Here is a 15,061-nt window from a genome sequence, read left to right as displayed (position 1 = left end):
GCATGGCTTAGTTTCATTGAGTTAGACAAGGCTGTGGTCCGTGTGATCAGATTGGCTAGTTTTCTGTGATTATGGTTTCAGTGTGTCTGCCCTCTGATGCCCTCTTGGGTTTCTCTTACCTTGGACGATGGGTGTCTCCTCACTGCCGCCCCTCCTGACCTTGAACGTGGAGTATCTCCTCTCGGCCCTCCTGCGCTGGCACAGCCGCCCCTCCTTGGACGTGGGGTTGCTCCTCGTAGAGAAGCCTTTCCTCCAGGCTCCACGGACACGATCTTTTCAGGTTTCAGCAGGTGGTCTGTGTCATCAGCAGGGCGTCCCCGTGGATTCTGCGTCTCCCCGCGCTGTGTGGCCTCCAGCGTCTGGATGTAGCTCACAGCTTCCGAGTAGCTGCTCTCTGCCAGGCCTCATGTGATCTTGCCGCACACGTGGCGGTTGCTCTTGGCTAGAGATGCTGGGGGCGGGGGGTGTCTGTGGGGAGAGGTCGAGCTCCTGCTCCCCCCACCCACCACCTCTGCCCCGCCTGCTGGGGCTCCGTGTGCCCGTCTTGGGTCTCAGGCCATGGGGCAGCCCCGTAACCGCTCAGCTCCACGTGTCTGTGTGCCAGCCAGCGCCTTGTCGCTCTTTTGAAGATAGCGTGTCCTTTTTTTTCTGGCTCGTTTTGGCATTTTCTCTTTGAGAAGTTTTTCTGTAATAACTTTCAGAAGTTTTTCTGTGGGGTGTGTATGCTCAGCTTGTCCTGTCGGGGTTTGTCGTGTTTCAATGGCATTTTTGATGTCTCTGTTTAGCCGTTTTCTCCAGGTGCTGGTTTCGTCCAGTCCCTCACGCTTGCGCATCTTCCTTGTGGGTGACAGCCACACACTTGTTGCATCTTTTCACCGTCTCCTTTCTGCGGTCTTTATCCTTCTGTCTCTACGTGTTCCCTTCTGCAGAATCTTTTACTTCACTGGTTCCCCCCTGCAGGAGATGCAGCGGCTGGAGACCGAGCTGGGCCGACCCCCCGAGCGCTGGAAGGACGCCTGGGATCGGGTGAAGGCAGCCCAGCGCCTCGAGGGCCGGCCAGACGGACGTGTGAGCAGGGCGGGTGTGGGGGGTGGGCGGGCAGGCCTGCAGCCAGGAGGCGGGGAGGCTCCCCTGACCCAGGCCCCCTCCTGCCTGCAGGGCACCCCCAGCTCCCTGCTGGTGTCCAGCGTGCCCCACCACCGCCGCTCGCTGGGTGTGTACCTGCAGGAGGGCCCCGTGGGCTCCACGCTGAGCCTCAGCCTGGACAGTGACCAGAGCAGCGGCTCTACCGCGTCCAGCTCGCGGCAGGCAGCCCGCCGCAGCACCAGCACCCTCTACAGCCAGTTCCAGACGGCAGAGAGTGAGAACAGGTCTGCAGCAGCCCCGGACGGGCGCGTCGGGGGTGCCTTCAGGGGCGCCTTCGGGGGGTTGCAGGGATTTTTCAGGACTGATTGGTGGGGGAGGCCTTGCCGGTGGCTTCCACGTGATCTGACCAGTGCTGGGAAGAAGTGGAGCGGGTGACCTCAGCGAGAGAGGGAAGGGACGGCTGGGGTTGGCGCGGGCCCCGTGGGCTGCACCCTGCTTCTGGGCCCGGGGGCCGCGTGGCCCGTCGTCGGGAGACCTGCCCGCTTGTTGGGACCTGCTGTGCATGGGACGTTGTTGCCCTGAGGCCCTGGGCTCCGGGGTCGGGTTGGCTTGGGGGCAGGCGCCTGGGTCTTCCTGCCGGGCCTGGCAGGGGTGCAGAGAGGGCACCGGGGCCGGGCCCTGAGGTGGTCTGGCCGGTCCTGCTGCAAACACAGGTCCTACGAGGGCACCCTGTACAAGAAGGGCGCCTTCATGAAGCCCTGGAAGGCCCGCTGGTTCGTGCTGGACAAGACGAAGCACCAGGTGCGCTTCGGCGGCCCGGAGGGGCGGGGCGTAGGCGGGGGGGCGGGGCGTGGAGGGCGGCCTGCCCTGACTGCTGCCCGCCGCCCCGCCCCCAGCTGCGCTACTACGACCACCGCGCCGACACGGAGTGCAAGGGCGTCATCGACCTGGCCGAGGTGGAGGCTGTGGCGCCGGGCACGCCCGCCATGGGCGCCCCCAAGACCGTGGACGAGAAGGCGTTCTTTGACGTGAGCTGCGGTGGGGGCGGGGCAGGTGCCCCCCGGGAGGGCCGAGACTCAGCGTCCCGTGTCCGCAGGTGAAGACGACGCGTCGTGTTTACAACTTCTGTGCCCAGGACGTGCCGTCGGCCCAGCAGTGGGTGGACCAGATCCAGAGCTGCCTGTCGGACGCCTGAGCGCGGCCCTGCCCCGCAGCCCTGCGTCCAGTTACCGACCACGAGGGGTGGGCAGCGCCCCCCGGCCATGTTTACAGACCCCGCCCTCGACAGTATTGAGGCCCCCCCCCCTCCCGCGTGTACAGCCCCCGCCCCGCCCCGCCCCGCCAGCTCCAGCTCCTGGAGGCCTGGCTGCGCGCCCGCCGGGAGCAGCACGGTACAGCCCTCGCGGTGGGCCTGTAAATAGTCCCCGTCGTCCCCCCCCCCCCCCCCCCCCGCCCGTCTGCGCGCTGGCCCCGGCCGGCCGGCCCCAGGCGCCCTCTTCCTAGAATGAGAGTCTATAAAGAGCTAACGACACCGCGTGCCTGCGTCTGCTCTGCCTCCTGCTCTCCCCCCCTACCCCGTACCCGGGCCGCAGTGTGGAGGGGCATCGTCAGGGCCTTGTTTGGGGTCTGCTCCCCCCAGGCCTCAGGCAACCCTGGGGCTGGTACAGAGGGCGGGTGCCACTTGGAGCGTGTTGTGAAGAGGGGTACAGAGGAGGGGACCCTCAGGAAGCTGTCCTGTGTCCAGAGGGATGGGGTTGGCAAGGATGGGGGAGACGCCAGGAGGGTGGGTGCTCTAGAGAGCAGGGGTGCTCAGGGCAGACGTGGGTGGCGGGGCCCGGTGCCCTGACTGCATCCGTGCCAGGAACCCTGTCCAAATGCCTGTCTCTTACTCTCCCGTGAGTCCTGCCTTTTGGCTCTGACCATCCCCACTGCCCCATTCTGGGCTGTAATGGGGGTCACTCTCCATTCAACTGTGGGTGTCACCTGGACTGGGTCTCACTTGCAATGAGTGCCAGCCAGCGGCGGGGTGGCAGCAGGTGGGAGGTGGGGCGTGGCACTGCAGAGGCCAGAAGCCCCCCGAGAGGTCCCAGGTGGAGACCACAGCACACGGTCAGTGGGGCCACTGGACGGCCCAGCAGCAGCAGCACCCACCATGGGAGGGGTGCTCCTGGCCTGGGGACAGCCGTCGGGCTGAGGTCCCTGCCCAGTGCTCAACTCCAGGCGGAGCTGCTCTCCGCGCTGACTCAGATGGGCCCAGGCCAGTGGAGGGCCTGGGGCTCCAGGGCCTGCAGCTGAAGAACACGCGAGACACGCAGGTCTGTAGGTGACAGTAACAACCTTTATTGGAGTCGAGGGTCTGGGTGCCGTCAGAGCGTCAGAAGGTCATGTGAGCTGACCCTGCAGACCCCCGTGGACAGCTTGGCGCCCCCCAGCACTGCTGGGCGCGCCACACCCTGCCCATGGCCCGAGCCCCCAGTGTGTACTGCGGGAGGCCCAGAATACCCTGCCAGGCCGCAGGGGGCTTGTGTTTTAAGGCAGTCGTTTGCAGCCTGGCACAGGCCGCGCCCAGCTCTGGGCAGCTAGGACCCCATCTGGCCAGCCCTGCTCCAGCCCTGCATCTGACCCCAGAGCCGCGGAGACCCTCTCCTGCGCCAGATAAAAGTGCAAACATGGCTCTTGCTGCATCTTAAGAAAAAACTGGTAAAAAACAGGCATGGAGTCTGTGGAGTCTGGCCCGGCCCTCGGGCCTCTGGGGTCGCGGCTCCGGGCTCCCACAGGCAGAGCCACGGCCAAGGCCTTATTGCTGTGTGCGGGGCTGGACCCCTGTGGCCGCTCGGTGGGGCTCAGGCAGGACAAATGCAGGCGGGGCTGTCCGGCTGGTTCCAACTGCCAGCTTTACCAATGCAGCATTTATTTTAAAATTAAATTAAATTAAAAAGACAGACTGCATCACCAGGTGCTTTTCTGGGCTGGGTGCCAAGACTGCGCAGCAGCAGCGTCACACGGGGCCATTGAGGGCAGCTCCTGAGGGCGGCGGCCCACCAGCCTGTCTGCGGGGTGGGGGGGGCGTCGCTCAGGGCCGGGGTCCCCCGCCCGGGTTCCCCCAGCCCCTCCCCCGGCCTGACCGGCTCACCTGTCTCTCGTCACTGTCCCCAGGGCGGCCGCCATGGAAACGGCTGGGCTGGCGGGGGCTGCAGTGGTGACGGCCACCATGGGCCCTGGGGGGATGGCCACAGCCAGCACTGGGGAGATGGCCCGGGGCGCAGGGCCCGTCACGGCGGCCTCGGCAGGGGCAGCGGGCGCCTCAGCAGGGTCCAGGGGCGCTGGGCCGGGCGGTGAGCTGGGGGCACAGTCAGCCCTGCGCGGCAGATGGGCTCTGGTTAGCCGCGCCCCCGCTCTGCCACCCCAAGTTCCAAACACTCCAAAGACCCCCCGGCCCCTGTGTGGCCCGCCAGGCGGCCACCTCCTGCCAGGAGCACTCACCGGGGCTGCCCGTCCCTGCGCCCCCCGCAGGCCACCACCTGCTCCGGAGCGCCCCCATAGCCCACGCCCTTCTGTGGACCGTGTAGCCCAGGGCCATTCCCTGGACAGCCGTAGGCCATGTCTGCCCAGAACACGCCCACCCACTCCTGGAGACGGGGAGCACAGGAGGGCGGCCTGGGGTCCAGGAGCGCCCACAGCACCCAGCGGCCGCACCCGCTCCCACTACACAGCGTCACCCGCTGCCTTGTGAGGACTCCGGGGAGGCAGCGAGGGTGGGGGAGTCCTCACGTGGCGGGAGGAGCCTGCAGACAAGCCTGGCTCGTTACCCACAATGGCCCAAAGTGCACCCCTCAAACCAAAGGATTTGCTTTCAGAACATCGCCAAGTGAGTTTCAGGGGACACCAGGGGTCAGGAAGAAGCTGAGCCATGGGTCTCCCTAGGCGGCTCGGTGAGAACCAGCCCCTCCTGATGGGCACCTGCTCCCTCCTGGCTGTGCCCACGGGTGAGCCCAGCACCATGGGATCGGCGTGCCCTGGGTCCCAGGAGCTAGTGTGTGCTGAGGCAGAGCTGGGCCCCCACAGAGAGGCTGAGCCCAGAACGGAGAGGGAGGCTCCGAGGGGGCGGGGGAGCAGGGGCAGCCCTGTCCTCCCTGCCCGCCCAGCGCTCCTCACGCCGACTCAGCTCCTCTGCTCCCCCGGCCCAGAGCCCTGCCGCCCGCGTCCCGTGTCAGCACACGGCTCTTGCTGCCTGCCCAGCCTGGAGCCTCTGTCCACAGTGGGTCCCCCAGGCCGCGGGCTCGCCCTACACACGGAGTGGTTGCAGGGCTGAGCTTGCCGGGGAGCACCCCCGTCAGGCCCTGGGCCGAAGCAGAGCCCCAGACAACCCTTGTCCTACCGGTCCAGCGAGACAGACGTGTGTATGTGTGAGGTGCCCAGCGATGTGTGTGACTGGACTGGGCACCCACCCCCAGGACGGCAGCAGCTGCAGAACCCCCCTGCCCCCCAGGACCCCCGAAGCCTGGCCAACCCCTCCAGCGAGGCATGGGGTGGGCTGGCCCCTTGTTACCTCAGTGACCACCCGTGGCTTCCCCTTAGAGGAAAGGGCATCCTTCCTGTCCAGAGCTGGCCTCTGAGAAGTCACAGGGCCGTCAGGACGAGAGGGAGCAGAGGTCCAGGCCTCCGTGCGCCCTGGGGAGCCCCCTGCCGCCCATCCTGCCTGCTCACCTGGGGCCCGACATGGACAGCGGGGAGGCCTTCTGGCTGGGACCCACACCAACAGCCTCCAAGGCAGCAGCCGCCTTCTGCTCATCCTCGCGGCTGCTGGCGGCCACCAGGGGTGCCTTCCTGGGGACACACGTGCTCCAGGCACCAACTGCAAGACGGGGCAGCGATGCCAGGTGAGGACAGAGCGCCGGTGTGCAGCGTGCGGGAACTTCAGCCCACAACCCAGAGACACACCTGTCCCCCCACATCCACCACCATGCCCGTGTAACACGCACACGTGTGTGTCTGTGAATTCACAGCAACTGCAAAGAACTGTCCTCCCCACAGGCAGGGCCACCACTCAGGCCGGTGGCTTCCAAGTCTGACAGGGCTCAGGGCCGACAGGCCCCAGCACGAGCACAGGGCGGCACGGTGCGCCCGCCGTCTGCTCCTGGGGGGCGGCAGGCCAGCCCGGGGGCCTTGCCTGGAGGTGGGCCCTCCCCCCAAGACAGGCCCGCTCCAAGCCCACCATCACCCGGGGTCCTGGCCGCCCCACCCCACTCCTCTGCCCCAAGGCGGCCCCACTCACGGGCTCTCTCTGGGCCCTGGTTCAGGCCAGCCTGGGCGTCGCCGTGGCCAGTGTCCACCGGGGAGCTGCACCTCGGCCCTGACTCAGAGCTGTGGACGAGGCCGACACTCAGCCTGAGCCAGGAGACCTGGCTTCAGGCAGCCGGGCCCCCGCTCCCCCCAGCGCCCGCCTCACCAACAGAAAGGCTGGAAGTCGGCAAACTTGGCCCAGCCTTTCTCCTCTGGAGAAGAGGTGCTGGGGGAGCCGGCTGCCCACACACTGGAGCCCACGTCCCGGGCCACTGCTGGGGCAGGGCTGGCGGCCATGGGAGTCACTGGCCCATCAAACACAGCCCATGAGGAGCCTGCTGGGGGAGACAGGACGCCCATGCCCTCGTCCAGCAGGCAGACCGGCCCTGCCCTGGGGTCCAGGCGTGACCGTGGAGGCCCAGCAGCAGGGGGGCAGGCGTGCCTCCCCCAGAGTCCCTGGGACACCCACCCTAGCCAGGACGGCGTGGCCAGAGGGTGGCTCCGGGGTCCACCCAGAGACCGTCAGGGGCTGAAGGTGTCTGCTGCAGGGCAGGGTCATCAGACCCTTTGTCTCTGCGTCTCCACCAAAACCCCCTGCAGCCCCATCACCTACCTTCTGAGCCGCCCTCACATGGTGAGCCTGCCTGAACTGCGTCCACGCCCTCGCCTGCACCCTGGCCTCGGCGCTCCGGGCCGTCCTTTGGGCAGCGCTCTGAGGCGTGGGGGCCCCCGAACCTGGGGGGAGAGGAGTCAGCTGCCCTCCCCGCGGCGGGGCGGGGCTGAGGAGGGGCGGGCGGGGTGGCGTGTCTGGGGCCCACCTGGCTCTGGTCACACGGGCCGCACGGTGCGTCTCCTCGGCCTCCCAGAGATCGTCGTCCTCGTCGAAGGGCTGGATGTGGTCGCTGCAGCAAGCCTCGAACAGCGCGGCGCCCGGCTGCGGGACAGCACACGTGGGCCCCCTGGCCTCGTGCCTGCACAGCCTGGCCGCCTCCCAGAGACCCCGCGGACTCACGCTGTCGTCATCAGCGTCGACGCTGAAGCTGATCTCCGCAATCCTGTCAAACGGGGCGCTGCGGGGACAGCAGGGACACCGTCACCTCCACCAGAAGGGGTGGGAGGTGGCCCCGCCTGGACCTGAGGGGCGGGGACAGGGGCGCCACGCTGCAGGCTCACAGCCAAGGGCAACCCACCCGCCCCACCTGCCCCACCCTCCCCTGAGGGCACCTCCAGACCCTGGGGTTACATGTGCATCCAGCTGAGGAGGTGGTGGACAGCCTGAGCAGCGCTGACCGCAGGCCGGGGACCTGGTGAGGCCAAGCGGCACCCGGCTCCCGCCCACAGGCACCGAGGACGCGGAGGGCACGAGGGAGGTGGGCACAGGCTGCTGGCTCACTTGACGCTGTCGTCCTGCTCAGCAAACTCCTCATCGCTGAAGCCAAACTGGTCCACGAAGGTGGCCGTCATCTGCTGGACCTGGTACTCGGAGAACGCCTGGACAGGGCCGGCTGCTCTCAGGAGACGCCCTCAGCGGCTTCTCCCAGCTCCTGCCCCTCGGGGGGGCGCCCAAGGCGGCCACGTCCACATAGGCCCAAGGGTCCCGTGGACGCAGAGTGCCCGGGGGCCCCCCCGCCAGCCCCACCTGCAGCTCTGGTGGCGCGCAGAGCGAGGTGCTGTGGGGACACAGAAGCCTGGCCGCACGCACCTGTTGCAGCGACAGCTCGCTGGGGAGGACGCCCTCCATGTCCTCATCCTCACTCGAGGGGTGAAGGTGGTGTGTGCTCACCTGCAACGGCCAGGGCGGGCAGGCGTGAGCGGGCACCCCGCCGCCCCAGCCCTGTGCACGGGCAGCCCCGTGAGCCCAGGCCAGGTGGGACCGCGGGGCCCGCAGAGCTCTGCCCGGAGGCCGGGCCTGCTCACCAGGTCCACCGCGTTCCTGCGGTTGGCCTCCGACAGTGTCTCCTCCACGAAGCTCTCCCAGCGCCCGCGGCAGTCCGCCGGGAGCCCTGTGGGAAGGCCGTGCACTGAGCCCCTGGTCTCCGGAACCCCGCAGCAGCGCGCACCCATCCTGGCCTCACAGGCCCGAGCCCGTGGGCACGTGTTCCCAGGGAGCTCTGGGCCCCGACACCCGCCCCCTACACAGGGCCGTCAGGGACGCGCGGCTCCATGAGAGGCACTGACCCAGCCCACCAGGGACTGAGCGCCTCGCAGGTATCTGAGGCCCCCAGCTGCTTAGCTCACAGCTGTCCCTGGCTGTGGGGGCCACGGCGGAGACCACTGTGGAGGTGCCTGGCAGGGCACGCCAAGGCCGTACGCGTGTGAAAGACCAGCTGCACGTCGGCAAGGCAGCTCCCCACACCCGCGGGCTCAAGGGCCAGACAGCACGCACAGCTGGCCAGGGCTCCCGATGGCGCGCGCCTGCTCAGTGCGCCCCCGCACCCCCTCGCCCTGGGCCGGCCCTGTCCTCAGCCTCCGCGCCACAGCCCCTCAGTGCCCTCAGGCCTTGGGCCTGGCTCCTGTGCACTCACCCCCGTCACCCTGAGTGCACGCCCCTGCTGGCACCCACTGCTTGGGACATGCTGTCCTCCTCCCCGAGAGGCCAGGCTGCTCACCTTCTCCCATCTGAACCCCCTCAGGCCCCCCGGCTCAGCCCAGGACACGGTGCTGGGAGCTGCAGAGTGGCGTCCAGGACATGCAAGGGGCACGCGGCAGCCCCAGGTGGAGAGGCCGCAGACCGCGATGAGAGGGGGCCCCACAGGGCTCCGGGCTGCTCTTACGAACCGCACAGGCGGGGGTGCAGGGCTCGGCAGGGAACCGACTCCGGCCCAGGCCCAATGGGAACGTCACCCGTGGGAGGCAAGCTGACCGTCCAGCAGCAGGGCCAGTCCCACCCGCTGAAGGCCACAGTGCAGGGGGCACCGCGGGCAGCAACACCCGGGCCTGGAGGCGCTCACCTCGGAAGACCTCGCTGACCTGGCTCTGCAGGGGGCCCCCCTCCAGGTTCTGCACCACCGCGTTGGCGATCCGGGTGAGGTGGCCCATGTTCCCACGCCTCATGCCACCCGCTGCCCTAGGAGAGGGAGTATCAGGTCGGCAGGGCCCGGCGCGGCCCAGCGTCGGCCACCACCTCCCACAGGGCTCCTCCCCATGGAGCTCGTTGAGCAGCACATACTCGGCGCCAGTGCCCCCCACTCCCAACTTCGCACAGCCAGAGGCCCCGCACACTAGCGTGGGGTCAGGGCCGCGGGCTGCTCCAGGGCGTTCCGGGATCCAGGGGGACTGAGGGCCAACCGGGGACCAGCAGTGGGCAGCAGCGGGGGTGGCTGTCCCTGCCCTGGCTGGCGGCCACCAGCACGCCCACATGGCCCTTCCTCAACCTCTTCTCTGCCCCCAGGTGGCCGACAGCAGAGGACGGGAAGACGCAGGCTCTCTGCAGTCGGAAAGTCAGCCCTGAGTCCCGGGGGACGGCACCTGCTCTGCACCGAGTCCTCTCTGCTCAGTCCAGTGACAGCCAGAGAGCGCACTGAGGGTGCTGACCCGGTGGGCCCCCGGCAGGGGAAGAGGGTCAGGAGACTGGGAGGAACCGGCCCAGAGGCGAAGCCGGACGAAGGTGGAGGCCTGTGAGCAAGCTGCTCAGGACATGGGAGAGCTGGGTTGAGGCGTCACACACCTGTCTGCTGCTTCCTGGGGCTCAGAGACTTCCTCGGTTAACAGCACTGAGCCATTTCTTGACACAGGTACACACGTGTGTACCAACACGCAAAACAGAGGAGGAGACCTAGCACAGGCCTCCCGAGTCCCCACACCCGGGCCCAGGGGAAGCCAGGGTGGCCCCACCGTGCCTGGGGCTCCGTGAGGACGGACGCAGCTCTGTGGGTCCGGCACAGCAGGATGGGAAGGATGAACCAGGTGAGGTCACAGAGACGCCCACCCAGAGCACCCTCAGGAAGGCAGAGTGGGAGCCGAGGGGGACCGGGTGGCCCACCGGACCCTGCAGCCACACCAGGTACCCAAGCAGCCAAGACCTTGGGTGTCACCACACCCAAGCGGCGGGCGACACCACCTGCTCGTTTCAGAGAGGCCCCAGCCCATCAAAGTGACCAAAGGCCAGGAGGGGCAGGGAGGAGGCAGGGAGTGGCCTGGATGCTCTGTCCAGGGTTTAAGGCTTTCGTGAGCGCCACGGCTGGAGGCCAGCACGGGGACCTGAGAGGGTGTGGAACACAGGACCGGGGTCTCCGCTGCTGAGCAGGTGCGGGGCCCCAAAGCCAGGCAAGCAGGCCTCAAGAAGCAGGACCCTGAGTGCGCCTCAGCCCCGCCAGCAGCACAGCTGCCCCCGGCAGTGGGACCTGCGCTTGGAAACGAGGCCTCCCCGCAGCCCCGCTCTTACTGTGTGCGGTCGTTGGCTTCCCAGGCCTCCAGGATCCTCTGGACCAGGCAGCACTTCTGGAACAGCTGGGGACAGGCGGCAGCGGTCAGGTCAGCGGGCAGCACGCCCTGTCCGCCCACCCCCAGGCTGAGTGGGCTCAGCAGGCAGCACGCGGACACGCCAGCCCCGAGCTCCCTGTGGGCACACCTGACATCAGAGCCCAGCCCTAGGGTTCCCGCCACAGCCCCGGGCAGGTGCCACCCAGGGCCACCACGAGCAGACCCGCGTTCCGCCCCATCCCCTCCCCTCGGCCGCCGCCTCCCGCTGGCCACGCCCCTGCTTTCCCTGTTCAGGACGGAGGCCACTAGCCGGGGCTGCCCCGCTTCTAGCCCTTCACAGCTCCCCGCCCGGAGAGTCTGTGCTGGGTCTCGGTCGCAGTCGCACCGTCTGGGAGGGCCCGAGCGCCGCCCCCTCGCCCTGTGACGCTCTCCCCACTGACGCTGCCTTTGCTGTCGCCCAGGTCAGGTCCGCAGGTGTGGCCCCTCAGGACTCCCTCCCAGGCCTCTGGCCACAGACCCAGGGGCCCCCTGCCCAGCCCCTCCCGTCCCGGCCTCGCATCACCCACGGCGGGGCAGCACGGCTGACTCCCGGGGCCCAGCGTGTACCGCCGGGCTCCTTGGCTTGGGGACCACGTGTGCCACGTTCTGCTCTTCCCTCCCCTCCTTAGTGAGCGCCAAGGAGCACTTAGACCAACTCCCTGCAGGCCTGGCACTGGCCACGCAGGGCTTGCAGCCCCCAGAAGGCCGATCCCGGGGGCCTCGGGCTATCGGGAAAGACGGGAGAGCCATGCAGGGCCGCCACTCTCCCCAGAGGCTCACAGCCCCAGAAAGCCCCCCCATAAGGATCAAGGCGCGTTTGCTCTTCCCCGGGCACTCCTGCCGCAGCAAACACGTCATCTGGGGGCCACTCGCCACCACAGCCCAGATGAGCCAACTCGGGCAGCATCAGGGCTCCTCGGCACCCCTCCCAGACCCTCCACCCACGAGCACTGGGGTCTGGCAAGTGTGGACGCCTTCTTTGTGATCTCCCATCTCGTGGTTTTAAAAGCAGAGCAGCCCACCCACATCACGTGAGGGTTAAGGACAGAACACAAGGCCCACAGCACTGCGTGTGCACACAGCCTGGGTGGACCTCAGGGCACACAGGACGCACAGAGACTGGCAGGACACGGCAACCCACATGACCCCAGCTGGACTTACGTGGGTCACCATGGTGCCCTCAGGGAGGCTGCTGGCAGGCTGGGGGGCTGCTGGGTCCCCACTGGAGGGTGGAGGCTCCAGCGCGTCCTCGGGTCCACTGGCTGCGGCCCTGTCCTCCCGGGCAGCGTGGGACAGGATGGCGGCTATGCAGAGCTCCACTTGGAGGTGCAGGAAGTTATTCCAAGTGTACTTAAAAAACAGGTCCTGCAGAGATGGGACGAGGGACGCACCCAGGCTGTCTCCTGTGGGCGGAGCCTGAGGGGCCCCACTGTCTGGCCGCCTCCCACTCCGCCCTGACATCTGGCTGCAGGGCTTCTAGCAACTTCTGCAAAGAGCCACCTGCAACCCCTCCCCATCCAGCCCAGGCCGTGCTTCTGTCTCTAATCTCTGCTCCTGTCTGACCGCTTCCTGTGGGTCTGTTTTCCCCGCCCTAAGTGGGAGGTTTGGCCCACGGCAGCTCAGCCTTACTCCCTCTCGGGTGTGTCTCCATGAAGCTGCAAGTTTCCTGTAAAATCACCTCCACTACACGATACACGTTTTGCTATGTCATATTTTTATCATCCTTCTTTTATTATCTTTGACCCACAAATCACTGGGAGCGTGAGCAATTCTCCACCCCCGGGGGGGCCATGAACAGGCGCCCGTGTGGACATTCCCCAGGGGCCTGGGTTGGAAGCCCCTGGCAGCTGAATGGGCAGTGGCTTCTCTCTCGAGGCCTCCTCCAGACTTGCCTGAGGTGAGCAGGCCGCACCGGCGAGGCGGGGAACGGGCACCCTCACCCACGCCCCGTGGCCACCTCACACCCAGCAGGGCTCACAGCAGCCAGCGTCCAGACCCCCTACTGCCCCCACGGAAGGAAGCCAGGTGCGCAGGGTGGAGAGACGGGGCGGGGGGACGGGGCACACGCCACCCCAGGGTGGGTTTGGGGCCTTCTTCCAGGCCGGGGGGTGGAAGGAGCTGGATAAAAGGAGGCAGCCTGTGGGCCTGCACAGCTCTGCTCCAGAGATGCAGTCTCCAGGCTTCACATCCTCTGCCTGTGTGACCTTGGGTGACAGGGAGGTTGCTTCATCTTCAACAGAGTCAGAACCACCTCCCTACACAGACCACACGACTTCACTGGTGAGTTCCACCAGACATTTAAAGAGGAAAGAACACCACCAATCTGCTCAAAGCTTCCCAAAGAACTGAAGAGGAGGGGGCACGTGCTACCTGCTCCGTCCTGAGGAGAGCATGCCCACACCAGTCACCACGGGGAAGAAAACTACAGCCCTACATCCTGATGAGCAGCAAGGCAGAAACCTCCACGGGGACGAGCAAGGCAGCAGCAACAACGGCGTGCTGTGACCAGGCGGGTAAATCCCCCAACACACGGGCGCGGCGCCACATGCAAGGCGGTGTGACACGCCACAGGGACAGAATGACGGGACAAACCTACACAGCCAGCTCAGCCGGCGCTGAGGCAGCATCTGACAAAATGCAATGCGTTTTCCTCACGGTGACAGGTGGAAACCGCCTCTGGTGGTGAACGTGCACAGGAGCACAGAATTGACACCACACACACGACACCGATGCTGAGAACACGACGGTCGCTGCTGGGCCGGCCGCGCGGGAGAGTGGAGCCGCCTCCGACGCACGCTGCACATGCAGACCAACTCAAATGGACCAAAGACCCGGAAAAACTTAGACGTAAAAAAAAAAAAAAAACTTAGACGTAAACGCTCTTAGAAGAAAACCCAGCGGGAGGATGCAGGACAGTGGGTTTGGCCAGGCTCTTAGGTACAGGTGTGACACCAAATGCTCAGGCAACAAAAGGAAAAAAAGATAAACCGAACTTGATCGAAATGGAAACCTTATGTGAGTCCAAGGACACTATCAAGAGACTGTCAACTCACACAACAGGGAAAAATAACGCAAATCATACATCTAAGAGGTTAGCATCAGAAAACATACAGAACTTCTTCAATTCAACAACAACAAAAAACAAACATCTCAATTCAAAATGGGCAGAGGACGTGAAGAGACATTTCTCCAAAAGATACTCAAACGGCCAGCAAGACACATGACAAGACACCCAACATCACCGACTGCCAGCGTGAGGCACGCTCAGCTGCTCAGTCATCACCAACTCTGTGGGACCCCATGGGCTGTATGGTCCACTAGGCCCCTCTGTCCACGGGATTTTCCAGATAATACTGGAGTGGGTTGCCATTTCCTACTCCAGGGATCTTTGCAACTCAGGGACTGAACTTGTGTCTCTGGTGCCTCCCGGATTGGCAGGTGGATTTACCACTGCATCACCGGGAAACACAAATCAAAACACAGAGGACGCGCCTGGTGGCCCAGTGGTTAGGAACCTGTCTTCCAATGCAGGGGCCATGGGTTTGCTCCCTGCTCGGGGAACTAGTAATAACATCCCATATGCCAAGGGGCAGCTGAGTCTGCACCGCAACTGCTGAGCCCTTGCAACACAATTAAAGACTCTGCATTCTGTAACTGAGATCTGACACAACCAAATAAATATGAAAAAAAAAAAAAAAGGGAGGTGGGGCTTCCCTGGTAACAGTGGTAAAGAATCCACCTGCCAACACAGAAGACGCAGGTTCAGCCCCTGATCCAGGAACACCCCACATGCTGCGGGGCAGGTGAGCCTGAGCACCGCAGCTACTGAAGCCTGAGCTCTGTGACGAGACGCCACCACGATGAAAAGCCTGTGCACCACAGCTGGAGAGCGGCCCCCACAGCCACTCAGACCCAGTGTAGCCAAACACAGAAATACACTTATTAAAAAGACACAAAATAGTGAGATGCCACCTGAAACCCGTCAGAATGGCTATTATCAAAAAAGCAGAAAGTGCGTGTAAGTGAGGCTGTGAAGGAATTGCTGGTGCGAATCCCACTGCCTCCGACAGCTGAACACAGAATTACTATGTGCTCCATCAGCCCCACCCCTGGGGATGCAATGAGAGCAGGCGTTCAGATTTCTCACCCCCACAGTCACAGGGGCATTTTCATGGGTTCTCAAGGCAAGAACACTGAAGTGGTTGCCACTCCCTTCTCCACGGGACCACGT

General features: G+C 65.6%; 2 protein-coding genes across 13 annotated transcripts in view; one reads left to right on the top strand and one right to left on the bottom strand.

Moving 5' to 3' along the window:
• SBF1 (SET binding factor 1) overlaps positions 1 to 4,023 on the top strand; it is a 32,607-nt gene extending 28,584 nt beyond the window's left edge. For all 4 annotated transcript variants that reach the window (XM_061418953.1, XM_061418955.1, XM_061418954.1 and 1 more), the window contains 5 exons: positions 961 to 1,068; positions 1,159 to 1,370; positions 1,800 to 1,887; positions 1,983 to 2,114; positions 2,183 to 4,023. In XM_061418953.1, coding sequence (XP_061274937.1) covers positions 961 to 1,068; positions 1,159 to 1,370; positions 1,800 to 1,887; positions 1,983 to 2,114; positions 2,183 to 2,281 — 639 coding nt within the window. In that variant the 3' untranslated portion in view covers positions 2,282 to 4,023. The remainder of the gene's footprint in view (positions 1 to 960; positions 1,069 to 1,158; positions 1,371 to 1,799; positions 1,888 to 1,982; positions 2,115 to 2,182) is intronic.
• Positions 3,405 to 15,061, bottom strand: part of PPP6R2 (protein phosphatase 6 regulatory subunit 2) — a 61,925-nt gene continuing 50,268 nt past the window's right edge. For 3 of the 9 annotated variants that reach the window (XM_061418956.1, XM_061418957.1, XM_061418958.1), the window contains 14 exons: positions 11,992 to 12,195; positions 10,754 to 10,818; positions 9,321 to 9,436; positions 8,287 to 8,372; positions 8,072 to 8,152; positions 7,763 to 7,860; positions 7,382 to 7,439; positions 7,188 to 7,303; positions 6,983 to 7,104; positions 6,536 to 6,707; positions 6,362 to 6,450; positions 5,794 to 5,941; positions 4,220 to 4,444; positions 3,405 to 4,132 (listed from right to left, as the gene is read on the bottom strand). In XM_061418956.1, coding sequence (XP_061274940.1) covers positions 4,036 to 4,132; positions 4,220 to 4,444; positions 5,794 to 5,941; positions 6,362 to 6,450; positions 6,536 to 6,707; positions 6,983 to 7,104; positions 7,188 to 7,303; positions 7,382 to 7,439; positions 7,763 to 7,860; positions 8,072 to 8,152; positions 8,287 to 8,372; positions 9,321 to 9,436; positions 10,754 to 10,818; positions 11,992 to 12,195 — 1,677 coding nt within the window. In that variant the 3' untranslated portion in view covers positions 3,405 to 4,035. Of the gene's footprint in view, positions 4,137 to 4,219; positions 4,445 to 5,793; positions 5,942 to 6,361; positions 6,451 to 6,535; positions 6,708 to 6,982; positions 7,105 to 7,187; positions 7,304 to 7,381; positions 7,440 to 7,762; positions 7,861 to 8,071; positions 8,153 to 8,286; positions 8,373 to 9,320; positions 9,437 to 10,753; positions 10,819 to 11,991; positions 12,196 to 15,061 lie in introns of those variants that run through there. The other 6 variants (XM_061418962.1, XM_061418963.1, XM_061418960.1 and 3 more) reach the window with 5 other exon arrangements.

The sequence above is a fragment of the Bos javanicus genome, chromosome 5 (genome assembly GCF_032452875.1).
Source record: "Bos javanicus breed banteng chromosome 5, ARS-OSU_banteng_1.0, whole genome shotgun sequence".
Taxonomy (NCBI): domain Eukaryota; kingdom Metazoa; phylum Chordata; class Mammalia; order Artiodactyla; family Bovidae; genus Bos; species Bos javanicus.
The sequence above is the reverse complement of the archived record's forward strand: the minus strand, read 5'-3'. Positions and strand labels throughout refer to the sequence as shown.